This window comes from Anguilla anguilla, chromosome 7 (assembly GCF_013347855.1).
Source record: "Anguilla anguilla isolate fAngAng1 chromosome 7, fAngAng1.pri, whole genome shotgun sequence".
Classification (NCBI taxonomy): Eukaryota; Metazoa; Chordata; class Actinopteri; order Anguilliformes; family Anguillidae; genus Anguilla; species Anguilla anguilla.
In genome coordinates this window covers 49,957,961-49,974,119 of record NC_049207.1, presented here as the reverse complement: position 1 = coordinate 49,974,119, position 16,159 = coordinate 49,957,961, and the positions used below count along the sequence as shown (strand labels likewise).

The following is a 16,159-nucleotide window of genomic DNA, read 5'->3' as shown; positions in this document are numbered from 1 at the left end:
TATCATTCTGACATCAGCTTGACATTTTTGTGAACTACTTTCATGACTTGACTTTTAGCCTACCTTTTGAATAGCCTTTTGATGCAAGGCTGACCTAGCCTAAAGATCATAGTCTAGACTGTTTGTGCTGTTAAGCAATTTCATTCAAAGGAAATCTATTCATTCATTAGGCTATATCGAAAACACTCAGACATTGGATTCAAGTGCTTTTAAATGAATACTCATTAAAACATTAAATGCAAAAATAACAAAAAACTATCGGCGGTTGATTGTATGTTTTATCTTGTGTTTTTCTTAACTGTCAGATTTAATGGAACTTCATTTGCCCATTTTAGGGTTCGGCTTGTGTTAGAGTTAGGGTCATTTTTAGGAGCTTGGGAACGGGTTAGGACGAGTCTAATTTTGGATGATATACATTTTTTCACTGGTGGGATGCAACACTAGCCTCGTCTTTCGTCAATTTATATTTTAAAACGAGTTGAGATTACTCAGGCTAGAATGAGGTATTGGGGTTCAAATTAGGGTTTGACTAGGGTTAGGTTTTAGAAAACGGTAACTGGTAGGGTTATAGCAGGATTTGGGTCATTTGCAGAAACAGGGAAAAAGTTAGGACAAGGGTTAGTCTTTGATTAGGGATGGTTCAGATTTTTGCCCTAGTGGGATGCAACACTTGCTGCCTTGTAAAGGAAAAGATTAAGTGTTAAGGTTGAGGTAATATTACTGTAGTGTTTAGGAGCTTGGGGAAGAGATGAGCATTAGTCTTTGATTTTGGATGATCCAAAGGTTTTCCGCTAGTGAGACGTAGCACTTGCCTTGTGGATATTTATTTTCAGTGAAATACTTTTGTATATTACTTTGCAATTACTTTGTGCTCCTTTTATTGAATTTTATTGAATTGCTTTTCATCCGTTTTAATAGAAAAAAAAACGATTTCAAAAAAAATTAGTCCTTTGGCGAGAATCAGTTTCTAGGGTTCAAATTAGGCTTGGGGTGATGAAAATGCACATTCTCTGGCCTTCATGTGTGGTGGGTAATGGTGATATTTAATTCAAAATGATAATCTCATCTTCGATTTCTCCTGGAGGAGTCTTCCAGCTGATTATGAGGAATCGGGTCATTGAGCTCCCTTGGTTGTGGTGGGGGTGGGGGGGGGGGGGGCATTTCATTTGTTAAAGCGATGCAGACTGAAAAGCGGCATCTGAACATCCTCTACCCCCCCCCACCACCCCCCCGGCCAGAAAAGCGCCCTCCTCTCTCTCTCTCTCTGTAATCTCGGGGCCTGCGGTGGATTACCGAGCTCCCTGCTGCTTCACGCCTCTATTTTAGGAGATGCGCTCTAAATATAGTGGCTAAGGTGCGCTCGAATCCATTTCAGCCGACACAGCAGGAAGCGCCGGACGCGCTCGTTAAATTTAGCGCAGTTTTTTTTGTTTTTTCTCTCTCTCTCTCTCGCAGTGACGCGTCGGACCCATTGTGTCACGCTTCCGCCCGCCTCTGAGCCGGTTTGGGTCCGAGACGCACCCCCTGAACCCGACACGGCTGTTACTGTTACTGCGCTTCCTGTTGAGTGGGTCACGTGATCAAATTGGGGTTGCATAGAAGCGCTGGGGGGGGGGGGGAATGGGCTCATACCAGGCTCCAATTTTATCAAGCGCTGCTCTAGGACGGCTGATCTAGGATCAGTTTTCATCTTTTCATATCCTAACCACTCCCATTGTAATTCCAAGGGCAAAACTGACTGTAGATCAGCAGTCCTACACTTCACATGCTTTGTGAATACAGGAACTGATCCGTCTCTTCTCCCCACAGTATGCCTTCTTAATTTGGACCCAGTGCATGATTTTAAACGTGTAGTTCTTCCAGCCATTCTTATCAGTCTGATCACAGTAATGTTTAATCCTACAGAGGTTGTCATTCAGGACTCCAGGTCATGCGAGACATTAATCTACTTATTTGAATTTCAAGTGAAGGATTTGTCACTCAAGCTTAATGCTCAAGATTAGGGATTTGACGGGTTGTGTTGTGTGCATTTACGCCTCTTCTGACAAAAAACTGCCGTTAAAATCTGTCTATCTCTGTAAAACTTTGGAGCAATTTTAAAGTCTAACGGTCAAAGTGAATGCCCTTGTAGTTTTTTAAATAAATGATATGAAGATAGTCAATATAATCAATATGGATGAACTGTGTTGGCTGTATTCAATACAGAAGTGTGTGTGAGTGTGTGCGCTTGTGTATTTTAAACAGAAAATGCCAGATAGGCTGATTATAATGGCCTTTTTTTTTTTACTGATGGTGATCTTAAGTTCACAAACATAAGTTTTATTTATTTTATTTTGTGATAGTTCATATAATGCATAGAGGTGACCTTAAAGCTTGCTTGCTCTGTATTGATGCTCGCCTAGCCATGTGATTGTCGCGCTTCTGTAACTTGGAAAGTTTCATTATAAAGAGCGTGGGTCATAAATCCTCCCCCACTGCAAAGGGTAGCTTCAGCAAATGAGTTGGGGCTTTTGCTGAAGATTGCTTCGGTCGTTGTCCAAAACTGTATTTAAAAAAAAAAAAACCTGCTACTTTGCTCGACCTTACCCGAAAGGATGTGAAAACTTCAGTGTGCAGTTCTTGTAATCTAACAGGCCTTGTGTGATCTCGATGCCCTCCTCCTGTGTTGTGCAGTACCTCGTACGTTTACCATCACTGCTTTCATATTTAATATTTCTGATGAGGTTCTCAGCATGTGATTTTTTCAGACACATTTCCTGCTCCCCCCTCCCCCTCCCTTGCCGAATGTGGTGTGCTAATTCTCACGAGTTTTGAGTCAGAAGTTGAATTTGGCCTCCTCTACTCGTGTTAGCCAATCTGCATGGACCCGCAAGTGCACTGCGAAAGCATTTTTTAAAAATACACACGTTTGCAAATGATGAAATGCTCAACCCTGACTGTTGCTGTTTTGATGTCAATCTAACGTGCAGTACTTTCTGTGTCCACATTGCAGACGGCAACTCCAAACTAACATGGCAGTCAGACTGTGCGATGTGGCTTCTCTGCTTAGAAGTGGTTCGTGGGCGGCCGAGCCTTGGACTGGGGTCTGTGGGACTTTTCTTTTATTCGTAGGCAATCAACCAATCAGCGATCAGCGCTCCAGGCCATACCAAATACGACTGCTCGCAATCGCCAGACCTAATTGAGTTATTCTGCCAATAGCGTCAATGCATTTCCCATTGGGAAAACTAGAATGCCTTTATTGTCTGTATTGGTATGGCCTGAACCTGCAGTTGTATGACTGTGTTATAGCTTATTCATGTGCTGCTGTTATTGAATCTAGTGGCAGCTTTTCCAAGCTGTGGCGTATGGTTACCTGGTGTATTATATCAATCAAAGCCCTCATATTACTGGAATTTATGGAGTTTTTGTGTGTTTTTCTTTATTTTTTGTTACTTTTCCTTTCCTCAATTTTTACTGTTTCCTTCCTCAGTAGAAATCAGTTTTGGTAAACGCTCTGTAAGGTGACGTTAAAGAAGGATGCCTCTTCATGGAGTTTAGGCCCGTTTCATTCCTGTTTGGGGTTATGCAGCTGAACCTCTCTACTTCCCACGATCCAGTTAGTCATGGATTAGGACCCAATCTGCCAAATGCCCCAGTAGAACCCAGTTTATTGGTGGTTTATCTCTTGGAATCAAAAGCTTGCTGGTCCTCTTTTGATGGGGGAAGAAGCTCTTTATTCTGAACGTTTTATGCGCTTGCATATTGCTGTTTTCTGCCCGTATCATGGGTAGGAGCTCACAGCCCATTCTCCCAGTCTCTCTTATTAGCATTGAGGATGTATTCAGAGCAGATGGTTCTGAGGATGGGGAAGCGTTGTCATTTATCAGCGCACACACCAGTGCAGCTGCTCACTTCAGTTTTGGACGAGAATGCGATTTTAAAAAAATGTATTTATTTTTATCCTCTCTCTGCAGCCCAGGTGGCAAAGTAAACATACAAATAAGTCCCATATTTATTTATTTTTTTAAAATGTCTTTCATGGTCTCCCCCATCTTTATTTTTTGCTGTTGGCTTTTGCAGCATTGTCCGAGCAGCACTCTGAACCTGTTGGCTGGTCCTCTGTAATTTGTGGGGGGAGACGTCGCCCGGTACCAGACGTGCCAGTTGTTGGGGCAGATGGAACGCAGTTGATGCGTGGCTGATGTGCTTTGCCCTCTCCAGTCCTTTTAATTTATTTTTTCCTTCAGACCCTCGGACCCTAAACGTCACCAGGGCACCAGTGTTTGGTTTTGCTGCTAAACCTTCTCCTGTTCTTGGCTGCCGGAGTGCAAAAGCCCTTGAGGCGTGTGCTTGTGACGCACCCAAGCAGTCTACCTCCGGATGAGACTGTTAGGTCAGGATCTGAGCAGCTGGTTTTCCTGATTATTCAGCACAGAACTCTGGTTGAAATGGCTTCCCTGATTCAGATGTGGGCCTTGTAACTGTGACCACTGAAAACTGCTTTCCCACCGACCGCCGACTCAGATTTTATACATAGGATTCTCTGTCACTTGATTTCATGGTGTTAATTTTACCATGCATTCTTTACAAATTGAGTAATTGTTCCAGTAGGCATCTGGACACCTCTGCCCTGGGTTCTGTGAGATATGAAAGGATGACGTGTCGGAAAAGGGCTTTGCTTGATTTAGGACAGAATGGCGTGTACCAGCTGTGGCTTATTCCCTGGTCAAGGCTTTGTTACATTATATATAAACATGTAGGTTTTTTTTATTTCATTAATTTTATTGTAAACTGACCTTCCCACAGAATGGGTTAATGACAGGTGTTTGTATTTTCCTGTATACAGTAAATTTCCTCTTAAGTGATGCTTCTTTTATTACTGTGTCACCTTTGTGGCAGGGATAGATTAGTAGTCTCCCCCCATCCATGTTGGTGGTGGTTTGTTTGATTTGTTTGGTCCACATGCACTTACTGTTAAGGTTTCCAGAATGTTCTGTATGAAAACTGAGCCCTGGACTGAGCCCTCTCGCCTGTTGTGGTGCAGTAGGTAACCAAAGGGTGTAGTACGCTTGTTATGAGACTGAAGTCAGTTTATTCTGAGCGGCATAAACTAAGATGCCTGCATTAGCAGCTTGGAATATTTGCCTTCATATTTGAAATGGGTACATGAAGTGAATTATACCCATGTACACTCTCTTCCCTTTCAGTGAACAGCCAGCTACCCTGCAGAAAAATATTTTCTTTGCTGAAATTCATTCACCCGAGGTGATCAGACTCGAGAATGAACAGTGATGCTAGTGAAAGAAAGGAATGTTTTTTTTTTTAAAGATGAAACTCGGTTGAAGAGCATCCTTTTTTAACCTTCCGGTCAGGGTCCGACCAGTGGGCCTCCCCTCCTGACTTCCTGTTTTTGTCTTTTAGCAGGTAATTGCTGCCATGGAAACACAGCTGTCCAATGGGCCCACTTGTAACAACACAACCAACGGTCCCGCCACAATCTCAAACAACTGCTCCTCCCCTGTAGAGTCGGGAAGCATAGAGGACAGTAAAACTAACTTGATAGTCAACTATCTGCCTCAGAATATGACCCAGGAGGAGCTGAAGAGCTTGTTCGGGAGCATTGGCGAAATCGAGTCCTGTAAATTAGTACGAGACAAAATTACAGGTAACGTATGGAAACCAATTCATTCCTTTCTGAACAAGTTCTGTGAAGTTGAGCATGTTGAATGGGGATCAACCTTTAAAAAAATGCTTCTGACTTTTACATTTTTTTATTTTATTTTTAAGTTTTGTAGAGAGGAGTGGATGTGTGTTAAGAAGGCTGTTTCCATACACTGTAAGGTCTTTTTTTTGCTGCCTCAGCAGTTCAGTGACATTTCGTGCATCCGTACATTTCAGGAGCTTAATCCCCTCTGTGGTTGATGGTTTTTCTCACCGTTTCAACTTAATGAAGGTTGAATCTTTCAGAGCCAGTTCCTTCCAGAGCCCCCTCCTCCCCCAGGCATGATGTAATTTGTGGTTTGATGTTAGAAAAGCAAGTTTTGTTTCTTGTAAATATTCTGTGTCTTCATTTCCTTGATGTCCGGCAAATTGTGGAACTCTTCCTCTTACTCCCGAATAATTCAGTGGTCTTGTGTTTTTAAACTACAGCTAGTGAGGCACAAGGAGGCTCTAAAGGAGCGAAATGCTTTAATTATGTGGGCACCATTATGACTTCCCCTGCAGCCAGCCAGATTTGACTTAGTTCATTAGACTCATTTAATTGTTAAATATCACTGGTTTAATTTGTATTTTTTTTTAAACTGCTCATTCTAATCCTTTTCCGTGCCACAAGCATAATTACATCATTTAAAAAATAAATAAATAGTTTCCCCCCTGGGGGAATCTGCTGCTCTTTCTGCTCGGAAGGGTGAAGCTTCCTTTTTGCTTTGCAGTATTTTTCCTAAAATGTATTTTGTGTTGGCTGGTTCTGTGGCCAGTTTTCGTTATGCTGTCGTTCGCGGACAAAGCTTCGGCTGTCGTCTCCCGTAAACTGCGCCCGGTCCGCTCGAGCCCGTTAGCACGATGTTCCTCAGCCGCTAAAGCGTTCAGAACGACGCGGGGGCTGCCTGCTCGCGGGCTCCCGCAAACGTGACATGGCGAGCAGTGGAGATTACTGCGACTGCTGGAAAATGGGATTTGGTACCTTTTACTGCCTCTGGCTGCTCTTAATTGGTGGGACTCTTAGGGGCTTGGTGTGCATGAGCTGCTGATGCATGCGTGCGTCTGCTAAATGTGAAAATATTCACAGCTTGGCGATTTAATTACCGACCACACAGGCTACCTTTAGTGGTGGTCAGTTTTGTCGTAGTTTGTAGTAGTAGTAATAATAATAATAATAATAATAATAAATAGTAATTCTCGGCAACCTGCATTTTGAAATGTAGGTGAAATGTGCCATTTAGTTATTTGACTGGTTTTGGTAGCAATGAGTGTGGAGAAAATAATATGAAGCTATTTAAGTGTGACTCTGAAATCCTGACATAATTGAGTCATTTTCATCTTGTTTTGAATGGAATTCTGCTGGAATTGGGTTATCCACTGGAATAGTTAGACAACTTCAGGGCAGCCTGGGGTTTAAGTTTCAGTCCGTCAGTGGCCATTTATCATATTTGGCACGGCTGTGACAATCCATTTTAGCAACTTAATTCAGATTTGTCACTCACTGAATTAAGGATGGGAGATGGAATGGTATATTGAGTTTGTATATGGGGTTTTGGGAAAAAAAAATAGGGTACTTTTTGGATACTTGGAAAAGCATCCTCTTCACAGTTCCTTTTTTTTTTTTTTTTTTTTTTTTGCTGTTGCTTGAGTGAGTTTGAACTTTGGTCAAGGTGAATTTCATCTTTTAAAAAGAAAAAGTCTTTCACTTGGACAGTTGTGAAATCCCAGTTTGTGCAAAGTGGAGCTGGCAGCGTTTGGGCGACTGAATGGGAGCACAGTGCCCGCCTTTCCTGTTAAATTAAAGGTGGGCGGAGACGAGGCTATCTTTGGCCTGTACCCCAAAACCTCTCTCTCATTGCCTCCTCCAATCTTTTATTCTCCAGTCATGGTCGCTACTGCCATTACGGGTTTCTCTCTCTCTCTTGCTCCCCCTCTGTCTCTGTTTATCTCTCATGCTCTCTTTCTCTCCTTACACTCTCTCTCCTCACTGTCTCTGTCGCTCTCTCCCTCTCTGACACACACTCCCTCTTTCTCTCTCTCTCTCTCTCCCCCTCCACAGTACCATCGCGCGCTCTCTGCTTTTTCCCTGCACTGACTTGGGAACCAATTATAGTGCAGGCAGATGTTTAGGGAGCAGTCTTCCAAACAGAAGAGAGGTAGAGTCATCCATGGGAAGACTAATTGCTGCCTCACTGCTGGTGTGTATAAATGGCGGCCCCCCCTGCTGTGAAAGCTAGTTGCCCTCCAGGTTTGAACGAGCGCGTCGTCTGAACGTCTCCTTTCAAACGCGTTTTTTTATTTTATTTTTTATTCTAGATAATATTTTTCCTCTGGGCTGTAATGTTCAGTGGAGTGCAAGGTGAAGTGAAGTTTATGAGCTGCGTTTGGTACGAGCGGCGGAATCCGTGTGAGCGGTGAGTCGCTGCTCGCTCTGAAAGAACAGGGTAGACGGGGCCTTTGGAGGAAAAAAACCCTCTGGTGATGTTTTAGTTCCTCAGGCGCAGAGTGGTCGCGTTTTTCTGAAATCACGCTGCGTCGTAACCTTTTACAGTCCCGCCCCCCTCGCAGGTCCTGTACACTGTGAATCCGTCTTTGCTCTTAGAAGCGTGAGTGCCGTAAAATGCTTGGCCAAATGGAGTAGTCGTGTTATGTTGTGCAGAGTGAAGCAGATTTACTCCAGCGTGAACGGCATGATTGACTGGCAGCAGTCGGGCTCCAGTTCTGAGACGCAAGTGCGGAGGAAAAGGACTGCATTTTTTATTTATTTTTTGAAGGGGGGGTGGAAAAAGGAGGTTTTTTCTTTTTTTTTTTTTCTTTTTTTTTGTTTTTGTCGTGTGCTTACTGGACACCAACAGCGTGACTGACTTGGAGACTCAATTACAGTGCGACAGAAGGGAGCGCTATTTAAACCGTGATTATAGTTATCCAATTACAGCACGTTGGGTAATTCACCATTACAGACCATTATCTCCGAAGCCTGGAAGGTGAAGCATCTGTCCAGAGGTATCGCTGGGCTGTGATTAAGGCATTAGTTCTGGAGAAATCTTTACGGGTGCAGACTGGAGACCGAGAGGCGCGCTTTTACGAAGCGTCTTCTGAAGACAGAAACGTCTGCAACGTCTCTCCCCCCCCACACACCCCCCCCAATCTGAAAATTGGCGTTGCATCTCGTGATTAAACGTATAGCGCAAAAAAAGCGGCTCTGGTTCCCGGGGCCCGCGCCGTAAACGAATCCTCCTTTTCGGAAAATTGGAACCGTCACTCAAATTAATTTCTGCCATCTGCCGCGCGGCCTGGGCGCGCTACTCCGGCACGGCTAGCGCGAGGCGGCGAGCGGCGCTGCTGCCGTTTCGAAGTGAGCAGCGCGCGGGGGGGGGGGGGGGGGAGCGTCTACGCCTGCCATCTCTCTCTCCGCCGAGCTTCGGCCAAAACAATGAGAGCGGCAGGGAAAAGGCTATGCTCATGTTATTTTCAGTAAAAACAGACAGCCATTTTTTTAGTCCAGAAAATGGAGACTGCTCTTCTGGAAGCTTCACTGTGTAAAGCACGCTGCTTGCCAATAGCTAGCATCCGGTGCTGAGCATGAATATAATGGTGCAGTTATATTGACAGGAACCCACTCTGGTTTCTCTTACAGTAGATGCAAGAGAAAAAGCCTAACTGTATTCGATTGAATTGCTGCCTCTTAATACTTTATAGCCTTCTCGAGCTGCTTCTTATACGTACGGTGGCATCTAACTATGGAAGATTATGTCGACTATGTCGATTTTGTAAACCCATATGTTTTCCCGTATGCTGCTAGCTCTGGATAAGTACATCTGCTAAATGTAAATGTAGGTCCTAATGAGAGTCATTCCTCTGTTGGCTTTCAGAACGGGTCTCTGATGTAAAGAATTTTAGTGTTTCTTTGGCTCTTACAATGAACAGCTTGCGGTTTTTGGTTGCTGCGTGGTGTAGCTTGTCAGGTTGAAGAAAGAGGTCTTCGGGTTAAGCAATGTTGGGGCTTTGTTTTTTCAGAAGGTTAGCAGAATGAGGTCCATTTTTACACCGCACACACACACACACACACACACACACACACACACACACACACACACACACACACACACACACACAAACATAACAATACAGTAATTTTGTGGCTATTGAGAGAGCAGATTGAATGGTGAATAGTAGAAGTAGAATGCTGAATTCCTTTGAGGTTTCTCAAAGCAACAGTGCTGTTTTGCAAACATTTACAGGTCAGTGTTATGGTGCCTATTTCATGAATGTTCACATTTTGGTTGTTTGTAGAACATTTACATTTTTTTTAAACAAGACATGATGGTTTAAATTATAGCCCGTATACACAATCAAGTTCTTGGAGCGTGAGCTGTCGGCGGCCTAATATGAATGAAATTGATAGCTGAGCCTGTTCCAGCAGGTTACAAAGCTGTAGAAAGTAACTGTCGGGAAATCGAGACGGACGGAACTCTATAGAACCAACACCTCTACATTTATTATTAAGAAGAAAGAAAAAAAAAACGAATGCATTAATTTTGTCAGTTAGAAGTTCTGCTTACTGCGTGGAGACTGTGCTTTCCGGTGTGGATGACAGCTCCACGAGAGCTCTCTGCTGGAGAGACGCTGAGCACTGGCACCGAAGGATTGAGCTCCTTATGTTCACTAAATATGGCAATTTCTTTTTCTTATTGCCAGGGAATTTTTTTTATTTATTTTTTTTTTTTAAAGAATTATTTTGGTTCTTGAGGCGCTGGGGGCTGGGCTGGTGCTGTGTGGATGGGAGTCCATAAGGGGCGGGGCTTAACGGCTTGTGGTGTGTTTGCAGGACCGAGCCTAGGGTACGGATTCCCAGAAGGGGCGGGGCTTAACGGCGTGTCGTCTGTTTGCAGGACAGAGCCTAGGGTACGGATTCGTCAACTACGTGGATCCGAAAGACGCAGAAAAAGCCATCAATACGCTAAACGGGCTGCGGCTCCAGACCAAAACCATTAAGGTAAGCGCTCGCGGCCTCCGAAAAGCAGGCCTCCCACCCCCACCCCCCCCCCCCCCCCCGTTTGAGAGAGCGGTCTGCCTGCCCCAACCCCCCAAGCTGCCCTTTATTGCCCTTTGTCCACGGTTTTCTTTGCCTGCTTAGTGGTGTAATTTTGTGCCACTGCTAGCGATGGCTGTTTACATTTCATTCAGAGCTTCGCCCTGCTTTTGGGAGCGGGCGAGCGAGCAGATGTGTGGTGAGCCTGGCGTCGCCCGTGCCAGTGCTAGAGCTTCCCTGAATGGCTGAGTGAAATTTACCCACACTGTGTGTTGAAACGGTTCATTTTTCACCTGCGCTGAAGGCAAATATAAAAATGAGTTTGAAGAGGTGCGCAGGTGCCAGTGGTAATGCGCAAGTCCACAAATGCGTCCCACATTAAACACACACACACACACACACACACCCTTAACAGTGGATTTGGTGCACAGTTCAACTTTCAGGTTTTCGATTGAACAGGGGTTGTGTTAACCTAGTTTGAGCGCTTCTGATTTTCGTACTTTTGGTCCAGGTACTTGGCCTGAATTTATTCAGATCTGGCAGTGCAGGCCTGAGTGGATGTGGTATTCAGTTACGGTCTATGAAAGCTGCCCCACATGCTAATGTGCAGTTGAGTGATAACTCTGGTAAATTAAGAGGTCTGGTGGTGATGTGGTTGGGCCACTTTAACCCCCCAGATCCCATGGGTGGGATCCACAGCCAGACATGGTAATAACGCAAGTGTGTGTCACTCATAATTTCGTTGTGACACTTGTAACAGAAGTGGGATGAAATAAGATACAAATAATATTTTTCCGTTTTGATCCAGGCGAATTTGCCACACGGGCTAATATTTAATAAAACCCAGGCGATTTCTGGTTTCATTTACTCATGGTGAGCAAGTTAGCTAGAGCATGACATCTCGTTCTCCTGCTTTCTCCTCGAATCTCGCAATGCTACCAATGGCTCTGTAAATATTGTCACCCCAAAAGGTGATTGGCTCAAAGACCAGAGGAAGTATTTTGTTGTGGTTTAAGTCTGGGTCATCACTCTTATTTATTTTTTTAAAAGACCGTACAAAATCTTTGTTTATAGAAGGCAGTGTGAGGTTTTATCCCCCCCGTGTTTTGCCTCTGATAAAAAATAAAATAAAAGTCCTGCATTAATGTGACCACTGAGTTTGCTTTAACACCCTTAGTCTCTGGGTGTTTTATTTCATGTTTGATTTTCTCAAGGCAAAGGAGGAAAATCTGGCTGCCGATCCTTCAAGCCTACCCCAGAAATGGGTTGACTTGTTACTTGTTCTCCTCTATACTTTTTAATTTATGTTAAGCCTGTTGAGTTTTAAGAAGTTCTCTGAAATTGGAATTGGGGATAAGAGACTTTCCATTCATATACTAAATCAAAAAAAAAAAAAAAAACTGGCTTTTCAGTGCAGTGCTAAAAAAACTAGAACAAAGGGGCAATTTTACATGCCAGTGCTGAGATATTCCCCAGCCGCACTGTCACCGGCGTAAATAACTGCGCTGAGATGGTGGAATACACTTTGCAAGTATTAGCATCAAATGGAGTGTGAAGGTGAGGGAGGGGGGGGGGAGAAGGCGGGGGGGTTTGAGGGAATAAGTGTTTCACCTTGGCTGTCTTCCGTCTAGGACTCAGCTGGGGAGGGGGGGGGGGTGTAGGGTGAGGTCTGGGGGGTTGGTGTGGAAGGTGGACTAGAGGATGGTTGGGGGAGGTGAGGTGGGGTGGGGGAGGGAGGGGGGCGGTCTATTGATCTGGGAGCACCAAAAGGGAACCTATTTGGAGATTTAATTAAAGCAAGTGAATTTTATTGATGCTATCCACGGGGCGAGGTGGCGGAGGAGACCGTGGAGGAGAGCCATTTAGCAGGCCTGACACCGTAATTAAATGCCTCGGCATCGCCTCTGCCTGGAAATATAGGGCCCTGTCAGGGGCCTGCAGAGACACGGCGGCGGGGGGGGGGTGGAGGAGGAGGAGGACGAGGGGTGGCGTCTGCGTCTCCGCTCCCAAGGCCGTGTAGCGCTCCCCAGCACGTCCGTGGCCATGGGACTTTTTCTCCCCCCCCCCCCCAGCTGCGCTCCTCTCCAGGCTTGAATCCACCGCTCCTTCGGGGACCCATGTTTTTGGGGAAACCCCAGCGATGGATGCCCTTCTCCTCCTGAGCGCTGTCCCTGTGCGCGGGCAGGGTCCTTCTGGGGGAAAAAACAGCGACCGTAAGGAGAGCAGCCGCGCGCATTTCGCGCCACGCGGGGTGGGGGGAGGATGGCTGCCTTCCCTCACGGTCTGTTTCTGCCGTGGCCTGAGTCCTCGTAAACGGGGGGGGGGGGGGGAGCAGGATGCACCTTCGCAGCGATTTAGGGCGGGGAGAACGCTGAGCCCCTTTTTATACTGCGCCGTGTGACCTTCAGCGCAGCCAGAGATGGGACTTTAAGAGCACGGAGCGTGGAGATCGACCCGCTGCTGTGTGCGGAATAAAACAGCCCTTGGGGTGGAGTTGTCTTGGTTACAGTTGGAGTCCACGGACTCCTGAATTGTGTCAGTCAGCCATTAAGCTTTTTCAAGTTTACTAGAGCTGATTAATGTATTTATTTTGAGAGAGCCAACTGTTTGTTCTCTAAAACCGGCAGTTCTAATTTTAGGGAGATTTTAACCGATCTAATGCACTTTCAAGCCTGTGATGACTGAGAGAAGGAAGCCTGATTATCTCACTTAAACCAATGCCTGATTGCCGAGAACTGAAATAGAAATTTCCATGGGTTCGGCTGGCCCGTTTCAGATCTCCCCCAGTCTATCATGTCTACCCTAAGTGCCATTTCCAATGTCTACTGCTGTTTTATGTTAACTGAAAACATTTTAAAACATGGTTGAACCTTATTTGACCGCAGTAGCTTTTAGTACAGCTAAAATGACCTGACCACACAGTCTGAGGTGAACATGCAAAGGTTATGGGGGTACAAGCTTGTGACACACACTGCCCTGGCTCCACCCCCCCCCTCCAGTCAGCACACACACTTATCACACTTTCCCCTTTTTTTCCCTCCCGTCCTGTTTTCCTCATTTGCATATGATTGACAGCAGAAGACGGCTGGTGCACACGCCCCTGTGCGCTATTGGCAGCAGCGTTTGGTAATCAGCACCGCGGCTCCTGTCCAAATTGGCTTTCCCCTTTTCCAGGGCCGGCGGGCCCAGGGGAGGGACCTCGCCCGCCCTCGCAGCTTTTTAATTTGGACGGCGTTCCTCCTCAGACGAAACAAACGGGACCTTTCTGAACCGGCCCACGCCGCGCGTCTCCGTCTGTTAGCACCGGCCTTTTTAAACGCAAAACTTCCCTCTGCTCCGTCCCTGCAGGGGTCACGTGGGGCATTTATCTATTCAGAGTGCGCGCGTGGCGGTTGACCTTTACCTCCCCCCCCTCCAGGTCTCCTACGCCCGCCCGAGCTCGGCTTCCATCCGAGACGCTAACCTGTACGTCAGCGGCCTGCCCAAGACCATGACCCAGAAGGAGCTGGAGCAGCTCTTCTCCCAGTACGGGCGCATCATTACCTCTCGCATCCTGGTGGACCAGGTGACCGGTGAGTGGGCGGAGCCAGACCCCGACCCAACGCCAGTGCGTTGCACAACCAATATATATATATTGCTGTTCATTATAATAAAAACAATTGCAGAAGTCCTGGTTATTTTATGTTTAAATCTCATCTAATGAATTGCCTGACCATTACTTTCCAGCTAGCTTGATAAAAATAAGTACTTTCATAATTGAGTAATAGCAGTGCAGTTATTTGTTTCATTTGTGTTGGTACATTTGGTCCACCTGCAGAGAACAGCAAAAACAGCAGGCAGTGTTTGGGGAAAGAAAGGTGCAGTGGAATGGTGTACGTGTGGACAGAAATTCCCTTAATGCCAGTGGTGGAAGAAAGGGATTTCAAAAGGGGTGGAGCTACCGTTTGACATCGATCACTCAGTGATTTGGACCAGTCGTAGCGAGTTGTTGTGGAAAGCAAAGCATTACGATTGGTTCAAACAGATAATTTGCTGACAGTTTACTGTAGCCCCACCCATTACGGGGTTAATGAGGCTTCACTCTCCCGTCCTAATGCCTCCAACGTTTTGACTGGCTCGACTGGTGACTTTTAACGCCTTTAAATGAATTGGGAATGTCTGATCTTCTCAGGTGTCTCCAGGGGGGTGGGGTTCATCCGGTTCGACCGGCGAATCGAAGCGGAAGAAGCCATCAAGGGCCTGAACGGGCAGAAGCCGCCGGGCGCCACGGAGCCCATCACCGTCAAGTTCGCCAACAACCCGAGCCAGAAGACCAGCCAGGCGCTGCTGTCGCAGCTCTACCAGTCGCCCAATAGAAGGTATCCTGGACCTCTCGCTCAGCAGGCTCAGCGTTTCAGGTAAAAAAAACAACAAACAAAAACCCGTCGTGAAACCTCCCCCCAGCGGGAGACCAGGCTGAGCTCCCCCCGCCCCCCTTTCCTCCCACCCCCACCCCCCCTCCCGTAGCAGAGAAGTTATGGTGAAGCCGTACTGACAGGTATAAGCTCAGCCCGTCGTCAGGTTGCAGTTTGAGGCGCTGGTGTGGCGGAGACGGTGCCGTTCGGGTGACTTTGTTGACAGCGCGCTGTCAGCCCAGAAAGTGCGGAGTAAGCAGACTGAGCGGGAGCCGTTTAGGCGGGAACACGGCAGGAAGTGTACGGACAGCTCCCATACAGCGGCAGCTGTTAGCGCCCGCTTCGCACACGGGCCCTGGCAGGCGATTGTATTTTCTGCCACAGTAGATCAGGATGTGTGTGTGTGTGTGTGTGTGTGTGTGTGTGCGCACGCATGCATTGTGTGTGTGTTTATACACCCCTTTTTACCTGCGCCTTGTGTTTTGGATTTGGTTCCTCAGGCTTGTTTGTTGGAAAATTGTAGCAAAATAAAACGTAAGGGAGTAACTGTTTTGTGAAACAGGGCACACGTTGCCAAGCACACATTGCAATCACCATGGCACGAAAACCTTTTATCTGCATGATTTTGGCTTTTTAAAAGATTCTTTTTGTCCCTTGTGATGAAAGAACACTCCAATACACAAAATATTGAATAATTAAACTAACTTTAAATTTCTGCAGGCTGTTTTTTTGCTAAATTTGATCAAAGCTAATTCCAATGCATTTCATTATGCTAATTGAAAGGGTTTTTATTTGTCTCAAATTATTAGCTTCTGGTCAGATGCTTTGAATTTGTGCCATTTTACAGCAGACTATGAAAGAACAGCATTTTCTTTTGGAAGTCCAGCAGTTCACTTTAATCCTGAGTGGAACATTTAAGTCATTTGTGATGTCTTCATATCCAGTGTTCATGCGTCTGAAACGGCTACTTTCAGCTAATGCCCTGAATGTGTTTATGTCCTTTTCAGGTTGGATAATCTCTTAAACATGGCTTATGGAGTAAAGAGGT

General features: G+C 45.9%; 1 protein-coding gene across 6 annotated transcripts in view; it reads left to right on the top strand.

Moving 5' to 3' along the window:
• LOC118232480 (ELAV-like protein 2) overlaps positions 1 to 16,159 on the top strand; it is a 50,250-nt gene that overhangs the window by 25,046 nt on the left and 9,045 nt on the right. For 3 of the 6 annotated variants that reach the window (XM_035427511.1, XM_035427514.1, XM_035427513.1), the window contains exons 2-7: positions 2,993 to 3,083; positions 5,404 to 5,647; positions 10,578 to 10,681; positions 14,136 to 14,289; positions 14,889 to 15,114; positions 16,119 to 16,157. In XM_035427511.1, the coding sequence (XP_035283402.1) occupies positions 3,012 to 3,083; positions 5,404 to 5,647; positions 10,578 to 10,681; positions 14,136 to 14,289; positions 14,889 to 15,114; positions 16,119 to 16,157 (839 nt within the window). In that variant the 5' untranslated portion in view covers positions 2,993 to 3,011. The remainder of the gene's footprint in view (positions 1 to 2,992; positions 3,084 to 5,403; positions 5,648 to 10,577; positions 10,682 to 14,135; positions 14,290 to 14,888; positions 15,115 to 16,118; positions 16,158 to 16,159) is intronic. The other 3 variants (XM_035427515.1, XM_035427516.1, XM_035427517.1) reach the window with 3 other exon arrangements.